The sequence below is a fragment of the Octopus bimaculoides genome, chromosome 3 (genome assembly GCF_046866305.1).
Source record: "Octopus bimaculoides isolate indiv1 chromosome 3, ASM4686630v1, whole genome shotgun sequence".
Classification (NCBI taxonomy): Eukaryota; Metazoa; Mollusca; class Cephalopoda; order Octopoda; family Octopodidae; genus Octopus; species Octopus bimaculoides.
In genome coordinates, this window is record NC_142930.1 from 45,826,743 (window position 1) to 45,842,345 (window position 15,603).

A 15,603-nucleotide genomic window follows, 5' to 3' on the forward strand; every position below is an offset into this window, starting at 1 on the left:
AATCCAAAAAAGTATGACTATGGTTGATGATGAAGTGGATAAAGGGCAGATCACATGGATCAATAATTTGAAAGTAGGCTGCTTATTGATTGTGTATAATCGTGGAATATGATACAATTATTCCATTGATAACAGATGTTTCTGCTATCCACTTCGATCAACTCTTATAAAAAATCTATTGGTACCACTTTTAAAACCACCAAAATAACAAGTATCATTTCTCCTTTCAACAATATATTTTTTTTTGTCAATCTATAACTAAGTTGCCAACATCATCAATAATTTTTTTGCTGTGAATAAATATACACATCCAACAAATATCTCTCACAACGTTATTCCAATTAACTGTTGCACTTGGGGTGCCGATGTTTCTCCTTTCCCTACCCATTACCTTCTGCGCTTGACAATTTTATATAGAATCCATTTCTTGTCACCAGTCACTATTCAGTCCAAAAAAGGTTCATTCGTGAGACGTGACAGCAAAGAAGACCACACATTCTATCTCTGCACATGATTAGGCTCAGAAAGTTTGTGAGGAACCCATTGACCCAATTTGCTGGCTTTCCCAATGGCACACAGGTGTTGATGAATAGTTGAATGACTAAATCCAAGCTTCTCTGCTAGTTCCTCAACAGTTACGATGTGATTTTGTTCCACCAGGGTTTGCAGAGCATCTTTGTCAAACTCTACAGATCTTCCAGAACAAGGTTTGTCTTGTAGGCTGTAGTTTCTGGCTCAGAATTTCTGGAACCACCATTGACACTGGCTTTGTCTGATCCCCATATACTGCATTAATATTCCTCACCATTTCCATTGCATTGTTGTCTTTATTGAACTGATAAAGCAAAATATGATGAATATGCTCCTTTGTCACTTCCATTACAGCTTTGAAAAAATAACTGTTAGAATCGAACTGCACTCTTCAAAACTTGCACAAGGAATAAGTCAAGGTAAAATTACTACCTGCTTTTATAGCAAGTTGATGCAGGTAGTTTATCCTATCTCCTCTGACTTTTAGTTCATGCAATTGAAAAAAAACCCCACATTATTTATGGGATGACCCAATATCATTTTTATTTGTTTTACCCATTGAACTTTGGCTGTGTTGAGGCACTGCCTTGAAAAATGTAGTCAAACAAATTAACCCCAACAATTATTTCTTCAGTTTGGTACTGATTCTATTGTGAAACCACTAAGTAAAAGGGACATACACAAACCAACACTGGTTGTCAAGTGATGATGAGGGAGTAGAAACACAAACACACCCACACACACATATATACATACATACACATACACCCACATGCAAACATACAGATACATACACAGCCACACACACACACACATACGTATATGTGTGTATATTTATATATATATATAAATATACTGTAAATGCATGTGCAACTGTGTGTGCATGTATATATACATGTATGTGCATGCATATGCATGTATAAATACATATACGGATGTGCGTAAGCATGCATGTATATATATGCATGTGTATGTATATATCTGTATATATGTGTGTGTATATGTATGCATATTTGCAATTATATATGTATGTAAGTGCATGCGTACATATGCCATTATACCTTCTTTCCTCCTCTCCTATTCGTACATATCACTAACCTATCAAATACGTCTATTTATAGTAATTTGGCATCCTTGTATTCTTCCCTCCACCTCAAATTTTACTAGGAAGACTACTATTCACTTTGGTATCACCCCACTCATACCTTTTGTCTACCTTTTCTCTGCTCATTCCTTAATGCAGCTGTCATATCACCCCTACTCACATATCTCACATTCTTTTACTCCTCACCTTCTCATCTCTTCCTATCCCTCCTCCACACCTCTCCCATCTTCCCATCACATTATCTTGAACACCAACTAACACTCCCTTTCTCACTTCCTTCACCCTTTCTTCTTTTCTTCTTCACTCTTTGTTTTTTCTCTTTCCTTTTTACTATTTTTCTTTTTTCTCTCTTCCTTCCTCTCATTTTCTCTTCCTGTTTTAAATTTGACCTGTCTCCTCTTTCTAATCATACACATCCCCCCCACCACCACCATCTATCCACAAATATTACCAATACATTCTCAAATTTTCATTCACACCACAAAACCCTTTCGAAGGAGGAACACTGATTCCATGGCTCCATACTTTGAAATGACTAAACATAAACTGCTGTTGAAATTTACATACCATGTACAGGAAACATTTTTTTACCACTTCCATACAGCATTTTCCTTGAATAATGGAACTGCAACTACAATATCCTTATATATCTTATTTCTACTTTCATTCTCTTATTTCCCTCTATATTCCCTATCTCTTCCTTTTCCACAATAATTCGAACTCAGATATTTTCTCACACTGTCTCTGATGAAGGGATATCCATAATATCCCAGAAACAGCTGTCAGACTATTTCATTATAAATGTACTGAAAACTCCTCATAGCCTTGGATTTGTTATCTCATTCTGTCTAATATATATATATATATATATACATATATATATATATATATATATATATATATATATATATATATATATATATATATATATATATATATATATATATATAAATATACATATATATTGTATTAATAAAATATAGAAAACAGGTATGGTAATGTCTGGGATATATTTTTGCCTTAGAAGAAATTAGATGGCCACAGCTGGAGTGCTTTTCAATAAATGTTTTCCCAATTAGAGCAAAATGTATTATTTTTGTGTTAAAATTTAAAATAAATTCCATGTCCAATTCTGCAACATCAAGTAATATTTAAGAAAAAATATTCAATCTCTGGGGTTTCCCAGATTACTCTCATTATTTTGCTCTAGACGTCTGCAATAAAACCCATAATTTTAAACTTTTCATGGTGATTTACATAATACCAAGTGGTTTCTATAATGGAAAGGAAATTTAATAATATTCATGTTTATTTTGTTATTACCATTACAGTGATCAAGTTGTGTGGAGGACCTAATTTTCATCCCTATTATAAAGATTCTCATTACTCAAGTCCAGTAATGAAGTCCCACAGTAAAACATTTGTCCATATGGGATATTTTACCTTCAGAAACTTTAACTGAATACCCTAGTTCATCTCTGTCAAACTGGTAACCATGTTAAAAGCACTGATTGCATAATTATCAAATTAAGTTACATGATATAGCATGTAAACATATAAAACATGAAACATTACAATAATATGAATGTTGTAAGTCATCATTGACATAACAGATTTAACTCTTTCAAGTTAATTCATAATTAGCAGGAAATTTTGATTATTATAAAATTCCCATCTAGAGATGGTTTCAAATGAAAATATTTTACTAATCATAACTTCATTTATAAAATAACATACAGTTATAAAATGTACAGTGAGGTGTAATGATTGCATGAAATATTACTTACCAATCATATTCTTGCTGATCATCAATAATAACACGAATGACATAAAGGAGACAAGCTATAAGGCGTATGATCAAGTCAAATATGATAGCCACTCGACCTAAAAATACAATTTAATATTAGGAAAGGGAAATAAGAAAGAAAAATGTAGCATTTTACTATTTCTACTTGTAATTTTTTAATAAATAATTCCATTTTTCTTGGGAAGGGGAATAATGAAAATTAAACCAATGATTCTATTTTGCAAAAATATTCATATTATCAAATTCATCTTAATAAAGTTGATTCTATTATGGGTATACAGAAAAATTGTATTCTATCTTTTACTAGCTTCAATCACTTCAGAGTGCAGCCATGTTGGAGTATAGCCCTGAAAAATATTAGTCAAACAAATCAACCCCAATATCTATTTTACTTTTTAAAAGCCTGGTACTTATTCTATCATTTCTCTTGCTGAATCACTAAGTTTATGCAAAGTCATGCATGTACATATGAATATCTGTGTGTATGCTGTGACTCAAAATACAATTTGAGAAAATTGATATTACCTACAGCAGTGTTAAGGTATGTCATGCTGTAATTTGATTCTGTATATTTTATGTTTCTTTTCTAATTTTATCTTTACGTTTATAATCCTGTCTTTTTTTAAGGAATATACATACATACATAGTAGCTGCTTTCTCATATACAAGCAAAGCGACTGTGTGAAAGACTGACTGAAATGAGTCATTGATGATGCAATGTGAGATCCTTGTGTGACTCTTAAACCCAGCCAAAGATTTGCACATTCTATTGCATAATGCACAGCTGTGCTGGCTGGCAGTGGGAACAGGTATCACAGTATGAAGTCTTTTGACATGCCTTTTCAATCCTCCAATTGAAAAGCATACATACATACTTACATATATCAAATCTTTCATGTGTTAACATGTACCTCCCTACAACAATGTAAACTTTCATTTTGTCAAAATACCTGTGTCCTAACAAGTAGCCTATGGTATACACCTTGCCTGGATATTTACCACTTCCAAGGTTCTGCTCGCTATGAAACATGCAGCCCAGATCCTATCTACTCCATTTCTTAACTTATATATGCATATACATATATGTGTGTGTGTGTGCATATGTACATGTGTGTATATATATATATATATATATATATATATATATATATACACACACACAAAATATAAGAGGAATGACCACCAAAGTAGATTCTTAATATGTCTTGTCTTCATATTCTTCATTACTTTATCTACCAAGGTACTGTTGATTTGGATATCTGCTCCCTTAGTTGGGTCAACGTTTGGCAGATTCTCCTCTTCCCATTCATTCTCCACGTTCAGCAGTCTTTCATAATGGCATTTTCAAGCCTCTTTCTTTGCAGAACCATTAAATGCAAGTGCACCATCATTCATGCAGACACATTTCTTCCCTATGACATCACAATTTTCTCTCACACACTGCCTTGCAATCTAAAATGCATAAGTCTTAAGTCCTCATGTTGCTGAACATAAGCAAATGTCTTCTTTTCTGTTTCTCCCATGGCTAGATATACCTGTCTCCTAGCTTCCTTTCTAGCTATCGATACAGTTCCCTGCCACCTCCACTCTTCCAGTCCTTTGAGGCCTGTTTCTTTGCTCTAATGAACTTGTCTACAGCATTGTTCCACCACCACATCACCCTAGGTCTGGATGGGACTTTGCATCAGCTGCAGAATAGGGTCCGTGGCACTCAGCAAGCTGTCCCACAGGAATTCCCAGTTGCTCTCTATGTTACAAGTCTATAGTTCCTCTTCTCTCTCATCAAATTTCTCAATTAGGATGTCCCAAATCTCTGACCATATAAGGGGTCCTTAAGCTTTTTCTATTGATATTAATGTGAAAAAATTTCCGATTTCGTGTAAAACAGCAGGTTTTTCAGTTAGAGAGCTTTTGATCATATATTTTCTCAACCAAGGCTGACTTGGAGTTGCATGTATTAGTTATCTTTGAGATGAAATCTTTTCATGCATCTTCATTTGTAAAATCCAGGATGTTGCAAACTGTCAAATGATTGTCTTGAAAAATTTCTGTTTCAGATTATATAATACAAAATATTCAAGACATTATTTTTATTTGATAAATAATTTTGACGCATTTTCATTAATTGCTTACTTTTTTTATACTTGAAATTTTATAAATTTATACACACTATTTTGGACAAGTTGCAAATTTTCATTTAAGCAAGACGTTTTATTATAAACTTAATGATAAAATTAGAAAAGTAACAAGAAATGTACAGAATCATATTACAGAATGACAAACCTTAACTCTGTTATTAGTAATATCGATTTTCTCATTTGTATTTTGAGTCTCATGCACAAATACAGATATCCACACGCACATGCATGACATTGCACAAAATTTTGAGAAATCAAGCATTGATGTTAAAGGAAATGAAACTGTCAACAACAAAGATAATCTATATATATATAAAAATGAGAATGTGTGTCTGTCTGTCTGTCTGTCTGTCTGTCTGTGTGAATCCCTAAAACTCGAGAACTACGCAACCAATTTCATTCAAATTTTACACATGCCTTACTTAGGGTTCCAGTTGTGTTTTAGTCAAAAAAAAATTATTAACTTCTTGCAGAGTTCGAGCCCACGGCAACATAATATCTCCTCCACTATTTAAGTATTACGTGTCAAAAGTGAAACAAAAACACTCATGTCAAATACTTTCACTTTAAAAATGAAACTATTCCACTAACTGAAACAATCACATTTCGATACTGTAGTGACAGATACTTTCACAGAGAGAGAAAGAGAGAAAGAGAGAGACAGAAAGAGAGAGAGAGAGAGAGAGAGAGAGAGATGTATATGTATACATATACATGTATATGTACACCATTTCGATACTGTAATGACAGATACTTTCAGAGAGAGAAAGAGAGAGAGAAAGAGAGAGAGAGAGAGAGAGAGAGAGAGAGAGAGAGAGATGTATATGTATACATATAGATGTACACGTATATGTATATATATATAGATCTATACATACATGTATATGTATACATATGTGTAGATGTATATATATATATAGATGTACATGTAATATGTACACATATATACATGCATACAGATATCTATACATATATACACCCATCACACACACACACACATGCACACAAACACACACATTAGTCATTTGTTTTCTTATCCAAAACTACGTCAAAAGTACTGAATGGATCTTTATGAAATTTGGAAATTATATTCTTTGCATAACGGCCATAACTTCCATGAAAATTCATATATTTTTGATGTTGATGAAATTTTAACCCGAACATAAGAGATGAGCATTATTTAGAAAATGATGTCACACGTTATCAAGGCTACCATTCTTTCTGGATGTGCAAAAGGGGATGACGTCTTTATTCCAAGAATTCCTCTTACTCCATCAGGAGCAGACATTCCTTTTACATTCAGAAGACTACAATTCCCCCTTCGTGTGACTTTTGCCATGTCCATAAACAAATATCAGGGTCAAACACTGTCTGTAGCTGGTCTTCTCTTGGAAGAGCCCTGCTTCTCACATGGACAACTGTATGTTGGCTGCTCAAGAGTGGGCGGCAACAAAAAACCTATTTGTATATGCTCCACAAGGGAAAACAAGGAACATAGTTTACAATGAGGTGTTATAATCACAACAGCAAGAAAGTATGTACATGATCACCTTCTTTTACGAAACTTCATTGACTTTCATATATTTATATTGATATACATATATATACGTGTGTTTGGGTGCGTGTGTGTATATACATCTCTATATATAAAGATGATGCGTAGTCTAGACGGCGTTTTTAGATTTCATTATTCTCTTTAACCCGGGCAACGCCGGGTATTTCTGCTAGTGTTTTATAAATAAAAGGACTGTATTGCAAAACATTTTGATACTTATTGGAAAAAATTTAATCAGGTGTTATCTCTAAAAGATTTCCATCTGTAGCTAATCAATAATATTGTTTTTTTTTTTATATAGATACAAAGCTAATTAAGGAAGAATTTGTTAGATTGAATATACTCAGATATATTAGTAATACCTATTTTGTCATTTTTAGAAGAATTTTGCCTCAAAATGTAAAAGGCTCAAATTAAGAATCTAAATCAATTCTACTGTTTCTGGTTACTGAGCCAATGAAAGAGTTTCTACATGGTCCCTAAACCAATATGGGAAAATCTATATTGTCTGCTAAGCAGTAATAGGGCTTTTATAAGGCTTCCAAATCAATCCTTGTTAGTTTGAAGTCACTAAGTTAAAAAACAAGCCTGTAGATGGTTCTATCTACCAGAAATAATAGTCAAGTCTACATTAAATCACACCTTTACTATCCTAAAGATAACTTACTGCTCTTCCTATCCCTAAAAACATAGAAGAATTAAAGCTGATTTCATTTAACCAGGAGCTTCATTTGTATAAAATTTTGCTTATTGTTCTCGTACTTAATTTCTAACTTTGGTGAACATAACATATTTGAAGGAAAAGAGGGTAGCCAATTGAATAATCTTGGTAAACTACTTGTATTGGTGGTAGTTTATAGTGCTAGGCTTTTTGTCCTGTTCTCCACCATTTTGTAATTCCATGACTTTACAGATTTGCTCATCCAGCAAAATTTAGCCAACAGATCACCCTCAAACTATATCATGCTACCTCTCAAATATTCTTCTATTAATCCTGTTAACGAAGTTGCTTTGTTGGCAAAAACAGCAAACTGCCACTTCATTTACATTACATGATCTAAATCTGCTTCACTAGTTCTAAACTCAAACCCAAGAGTGTCTTCTTTTTCATCCTTCAGAAAAATCAGTAACATAATCAAACAATAGTAAATTTAGCCTTTCAGTGTTGTAATTTAGTTTACCAGTTATGTTCTGTGTTCCAGTTGACATAATTCCGAACCGCATTCAAGGAACAGAGATAATTTAAAGGGGATAAAAGCCAAAGTAGTTGAGGTTATATTTCCTGAACAATTAACAGTGTAGATATTGGAGATTAACAGGTAGTGCTAACAACATTATTAGGTGGACGAGGTTAGGGAATATTCTGTGCAGTTAAATCATCAAAAGGTAAAGTGATAGTGATGTTAAATCCATGAGGGCAGACCCTTGTCTCCAATTTTCTATATTGAAGAAGAAGCTCACAGTGTAACCTGCAAAGAATTTAGGACTATTTTTGTAAAGACAAGAATATAGTCAAGAGTAGATATATTATTTAATGCAATCTAAGTAGGTTGAATGGCAATGACTGTTCAAGTGGAATTTAAGCCCAACATAGTGAGATATCAAGTGAGAGAGAATAAACAACTATTTTGGTGTTAATTACTTGTCTTTACTGAATGACTTGATGACTCATTAATGATTTGATTTCATTCAAATACTTCAGTTACAACAATGCTGTTGCCCTTAACATTATGAAATCCTTTAACTGTGTCTAACATGAGAACTTCCAAGTTTTGCTACCTGCTTGTGAACTCCACCTTATTATCTCTCTTTTCTTGGACTAGAAGCTTCCTTTTAGATGAGACTATTGCAACATAAGCATGCAAGATTCTCTCTAATCAATGCTCTTTCTTTTGTACAATAACAACTTGTTTTATGTCTCTTCTAACATTGCAGAAGGTAATGATCCACATGCAACCTAGACATCACCTCCAAACCTAAACTGTTTCCATAAATAGAGGTCTAAGAAATCTTCTTATGAGGACATAACAATGCAGTCACTTTTAACAACACAAAAATACAATCATTTCTCATATGAAGGAAGCAGTACCTCATTTTCTTTAGTCTTTAACAACATGCAACTGAAACCCTAAAGGTTACTGAAAATTCTGGACCTCATAATTACTTATGATCTTTCCTATAAACCCCTATGTATAACATTACTAAAACTGCATCCATAACACTAGACTGTGTCTTTAGGGACATAAAATGCTTCAACTCCAATTAATTGCTAACTCTATACAAAACTGAAATAAGACCCATAATGCACTACTGCTTCCATATCTGGAACAGTGCTGCTGCTACTCACTCAATCAAGATTGCATTCAAAAGAAGGCTGTCCCACTGAGTGACATTACTCTCTTATGTAACACACTATAACCCTTGATTCACATATATACTATCTCCTCTCTGCCTTATCTAAGCTAGATGGTTGCATATTACTGCCATCCAACACATCTATCTCTCCTGCATTCCTTTCATTACTCTTGCTGTACCTTATCCTTGGGATCTGCATTAAACACTTTGTTGAATCCTCCCTTCAACCTTCTAAAATTCTCATCCTATTCTTGCTTTTCCTGTAGTATTAATTTACAGAGGTTCAAACTGAAGAATAATTCTATTGATCTCACCAATCTCAAAGGGTCTGTGAAGTACATGAGAATTCTACCTGTTTCTCTTGACTAATCCATTAGAAAACAATGCATAATAACACTGACAAGTGTAAATTCAGAGTCATAGAGTGGCTATCAGTAAGCCCAACTTCTTTATAGCTGCATTGGTATTCCACTATAGAATGATATACCGTTATTCACAACAAATATGCTTAATGTTATCAAACTAGAAATAATACAATTCACACAAGTATACTTACGGGCTGTTGAATCCTTTATAATCACTCTTTTCAAACGTCCTTTCAAAGAAGCATCTCTGTTGGCTAACTTGATTGAACTGAAATTATAAATATATATTTTTAAGAAATCAAATGAGTGAATAAATCTGATATTACATACAGCTATTATTGTTGTAGTTTCCAGAGGTTGTAATTCTGTAGGAAATAGAAAACACAAAGTGTATACTTCTTGTTGAAGTGATGGTTTTATTGCACTGGAATTAAGAACCAACACTATTGGTTCTATGAGTATTTTCTTGAACGTGTAATGATAATGTTGGTGTTATGACTTCACAAATTATTTCCTTTGGATTGAGATGAGGTGAAATTTTGAGCTGACATACATCATAGTTTTTCCTCTAGCAGTTTACATACTCTGATTCCTTATTACCAGCTTTATATATATATATATATATATATATATATATATATATATATATATATATATATATATATATATATACAAGAATAAGGGCAGGGAATCGTCAATTAATAATAGAATTAATAATTAACAATTTTGCCAAGTAGTTCAGTATGAAAAAACCTTTATCGGTAAAAACCGGTAAAATATCGCCATCCGTTTAGAGAAAAATTTGTAGTTTCGAATCAGTAGTTCTTTGACTGCTATTTCTAAATTTTCAGTATGTTGGAGAAGCAACTCAATGCTAATCCCTGTATATTTATGATTATATATATATATATATATATATATATATATATATATATATATAAAGAGAGAGAGAGAGAGAGAGGGGGGGGGAGAAAGCATAATGTGAAACATATAGAAACTTGGGTTCATAACTTATATCCTATGAAAACTGACTTAGAAATTAGACTTTGTACAGAAGATAAAGGGAAATATGATGTGGGTAAAAGCATCGAATTTAGAAACCCAACACAATACATGGAAAGAGAATTGCAAATAATTTTCTATAAGAGAACTTTCAGTCTGGTACTCTATTTGGAGTAAAGTTGCTTTTGATAGCATTCATGGTTATGTTACTAGATGTCTTGTATGTCTTAATTAAAGGATATACTTCAGGCAGTTCAAAAAAATAATCACAGACAAGAAGGCAGATCTTTCCTTTTAATTCATAAAAGTTAATTTCAGCTCTTTTCCAATGTTACTCAGTAGTAGCTCCCTTAGCACTGATCAAAGTTTGCTGTTTATATTTCATTTCTGTACCATATCTTCTATCAAGTTGCTTCTGGGCCACCAGGATCATGTTAAGATGCAGTTAAATTGCTCTGGAGTCTTTCATGAAGACAATTGTTGAAACTCAAATGTACATCATTAAATAAAAGCATATTATCCATTACTACCTATAAAGTGGCCAATCTTTCAAGCAGTAGAGAAAAGCTACATCAGCTTCCTATGCATCCTCCTGAATCTCATATAATATCAATTGTTTTCTGGTGAAATTAATTATGTCACCAATGAAATGAGCACATATGCTGTCATCTGGTGCTCAGCAGTCAATACTTAGGCAAGCATTTCATTAATTTACATGCAAAGTGAAAGAAGTATTAGAAGTCAAGAATATTTTGAGAGGTAGGTATGGACAGATTTCTTTCGATGTGCCATGCTCTGCCATTGGTATGTTCAAAGTAAACATTTTTTCCAAGAATTTTGTATTTCTTCTTTGATAGTTTCTTACTTTTGAAAATATTACAATATAATAATTAAAATATTTAATCATTTCTGTGCTTATTAATCTCTGTTCTGTGCGGCTTCATAAGTATTAATTGATATAAGGTGGAGACACGTGGCTTAGAGGTTAGGGTGTTATGCTCATGATTGTAAGATTGTGATTTTGATTCCTGGACTGAGTGATGCATTGTGTTCTTGAGCTAAACACTTCATTTCATGTTACTCCACTCCACTCAGCTGACAAGAACAAATAATCCTGTGATAGACAGGCATCCTATTAGTGGGGGGATATATATGTCACAGAACTTGGGAAACTAGCCTTACGAGCCTATGACTCAGAAAGGACCTTTGATCCTTACTTTTTCTTCTCTGTATTGATATAAGGGAGTTGAATTGAATTTAAATGAAGAAGTACAAGTATTAGTTAATTAAATGACAATATAAAAAATTAAAACAGATATATAAGTAAAATTACTGAGAGTTAAGTTGTTATGAATGCTTAACCATGAAATTTTGATTTGAATAGTACATAGAATGACATACATATTTCAGGCTAGACTGTAAGTAGCAAAGTGCAAACAATTTTTACTTTGTATTTGTTGGCTTTGTGGCTCACTTAGTAATGAGAAGCATGATTGTATAATTTGGTGAATAACGTACTTGAAGATAAATCATCAATACACTTGTAGATGAGTAACTATTTTTCACTGAGAAGTTTACTGCACAGGTAGATAGCTTTATTGTAACACTTCTCTTCATAATAGTCCTTGAACCCATTCCAAAATAAAATCTGGACTGAAAAAGTATTTCTCTCTCAGGAATCCTAAGATAATTATTGTGAGAATGAGTTCAACTTAAACATTCTTAATGTAGGTAGCCTTAATGTGACCCATTCAAATGCTCAACAATAAAATGAAGCAGTAGAATAGTGATGTTAGTACATAAGGAAATGATTGATATTGTGTAGAGAGAGCAATCAATAGGTGACATCAGTCAGTCATACAGACTATAAGAAGTATATATGGAGGAAGTGGAGGATGAAAAACGCTTTCTAAAATGGTTATGAAGTCCATAGTTGACACAGAGGTGGTATAGTTAGATATTAGATTATAAAGAATGCAATAGCAAATTGACTAAGATGAAATCCACTTTGTTAACAACAGAAAGGACATATATATATGATATATTTATTAGAGGTGGAACTTTGTGAAATAAGAAAGAAAACAATGATTCAGAATAGCAGCAACAATTAGGTAAGAATAAACAGCCAAGATTGATCTTTCATATATATGAGAACATGAAAATAGTTATTAAAATGACTATGAATTAGAAACATTTACAGCATGCAAGAACAATTGCAGATTATGGCATGAATTTTGTGGAAAGCATTACAAAGTGATAATAAAGAGTTCAAAGAATCTATAAAATAAGCATAGGTTTCATATTAGGAAGTTATAGATAAAATGACACAACATTAGAACATATATGCAAATTCATATGATGCACTCCTGTTTAAAACCAGATGCTAAACACATTATATTGCGATTGAAAGGAAATGTTTCTGATTATTATGAAATCAAGCCAATGTACTACAAATAATTTCTAGATGAACTGATTATAGTATCAAAACTCATAAACTAATTCAATTAACTTAGCAGATTCTGCATTATTTTTTTTATGCACAAAATGTAATACAAACATTGAAAATTTGTTGGGAGTAACTTAACAAAGCAAAGACAAAATGTCATGCATATTTTTTTTTTTTTTAATGCAGGGCTGGCACAATCATTAAACAAACCTAGGGCACAAAATCCTTTAAGTACATGACAAAATGGATTTAAAATAGTCATTAGACAAGGAACATTGCAATAAATTTTTCATTCTAAATATCTATCTCATTGAATGCAACCACTATTCAATGATCTTTGATAATTCAATAGTGTTTACATTGTCAAACATTGCTATCCATTCTAAAGTAACAATGTAAGTTCTGGATATAATCCTTAAATTAATTTAAAAGAGACATACACTGTCAGCAGCCATGCTTGATGTAATACTAGAGGAAAATGCAAGGGACATAACTGTTTTAAGACATCAACAGCTCTTATAACACAATGGGTTTTGTATTTTTCTTTTGGTTCTTCTCTTGAAGAAGTGTTTCATCAAATAGAATATCATATCTTTGGCAGATAGGTAAAGAATAAAGTTTTGATCATGAATGAATTAGGGGATTACAATTGTATTGCTTTACATTATAATATATAGAAACTATTCACTTTTATTGCTTGTGAATGAAACAGGTACTTAAAATAGTGATGACAATGTTGCTTTCCTTTTGATGTTGCTATTGTTAAGAAATAGGATTTCTAGGATATTAATCCACTTCTTTTCAGGATGTTAAATATAAAACATTTGTTTAGTTTCATTTAGAAGTACATGGCAAAAAGAGAAAAAGTAATAGGTGGAACAACAAAAAATAAAAGGTTACGATAATGAAAAAAAAAGGAAGAAACAGTGTATGAGAATAAAACATAGATTGAGCATTGAAAAAAAACAACCAGTAGAGGGTGAAATTTTGAGAATTTTCATCATAAGGAAGATAGTTTGTTTATTATTTATAGATAAATCAGTGTACAGAAAGGGAAAAGTAGAAGACATAATCGCCTTTTCCTTCTTTCTCATCATCATCATCATCGTCGTTTAATGTCTGCTTTCCATGCTAGCATGGGTTGGACGATTTGACTGAGGGCTGGTGGACCAGGAGGCGACACCAGGCTCCAATCTGATTTGGCAAAGTGAAGAAAATAACAAGGCGGTTACATATCAAGAACATATAACGGACAAATTTTGATTTGCATTAGATGCTACTAAAATGCATTGATGAAATAAATGAAACCAACTTAATGTTTCAACAAACTGGGAACATTTTGTTTAATGATCAGGCTACATGACCAAGAACAATGACACAAGCATGCCTCAAATGTCTTATAATCAAATATAGGTCATGTAAGAGTTAACTATTGATTTTTCAAAGGACATATAAAAAAAAAATGATATTTTAACTCTACTTTTTGGGGTTACAGAAAGTTTGCCAAGAGTGAAGCTGCTTAAAGGGTCACAGTAATCAGTATCTACTAATTATGTCTTCTACTTCTGTTGTAAGATATTTATTAATGCTACTTTCAACAAAGTCTGGACATTGCCTGACAAGGGTTATAAAGACTGACACAACATGGTAACATTGATAGCATAATGCAAGGAAACATAACTATATTCATCCTTACAACAATCAGAAGGAACCAGAACTCGGGTTTAAGAGAAAGCAAAACAATGAAAAATAAGCACTTACTGAAAAGAAACAGAAACATTAGCATGGAGTTTTAGAAAGATTTATCACTTTAATAAGAGTCCTGATGGTGCTTGCCTTACATTCATGTATGCACGACAAAACAGAAACTTTCTTAACTTCATTACACTATTAGTACTTTTATCAATTCATAACCCAGAGTACAACATTGCAACTGATGATTTCTTTATTTTATTAAAAAAAAAAGAGACCGTTTTGTAAATAATGCATCTTCTCAAACCAAAGTATGAGTTAATTAACTACAAGCACTTGCCATAATGATCAGACTGTATATATACTATCTAGGAAAGGAAAACCAAGTCAATCATTGATATCAATTATAGCAATTGAATTGTCTTGACTTGAGCAATACTTATACAACAGTAATATGAGTTGAAATTTACAGAAAAACAAAAGACGAAGACAGGGGTATAAACAACAAGCAGGTTTATTAGTTTGATGCTCGGGAAGGTGAGAAAGTCTTTTACATTTTGAGCCTATGCTCTTCAACAGAAAACAGAAAAGAACACAAGGAAATAAA

The 15,603-nt window shown here is 32.6% G+C and overlaps 1 protein-coding gene across 10 annotated transcripts in view; it reads right to left on the minus strand.

Annotated features, from left to right (window-relative positions):
• Positions 1 to 15,603, minus strand: part of LOC106878657 (potassium channel subfamily T member 2) — a 171,539-nt gene that overhangs the window by 101,738 nt on the left and 54,198 nt on the right. For all 10 annotated transcript variants that reach the window (XR_016241017.1, XR_016241018.1, XM_089348902.1 and 7 more), the window contains 2 exons: positions 10,048 to 10,124; positions 3,424 to 3,520 (listed from right to left, as the gene is read on the minus strand). Coding sequence is in view for 6 of the 10 variants with exons in the window: in XM_089348902.1 (XP_089205028.1) it covers positions 3,424 to 3,520; positions 10,048 to 10,124 (174 nt within the window). In the remaining 4 variants the exon portion in view is untranslated. The remainder of the gene's footprint in view (positions 1 to 3,423; positions 3,521 to 10,047; positions 10,125 to 15,603) is intronic.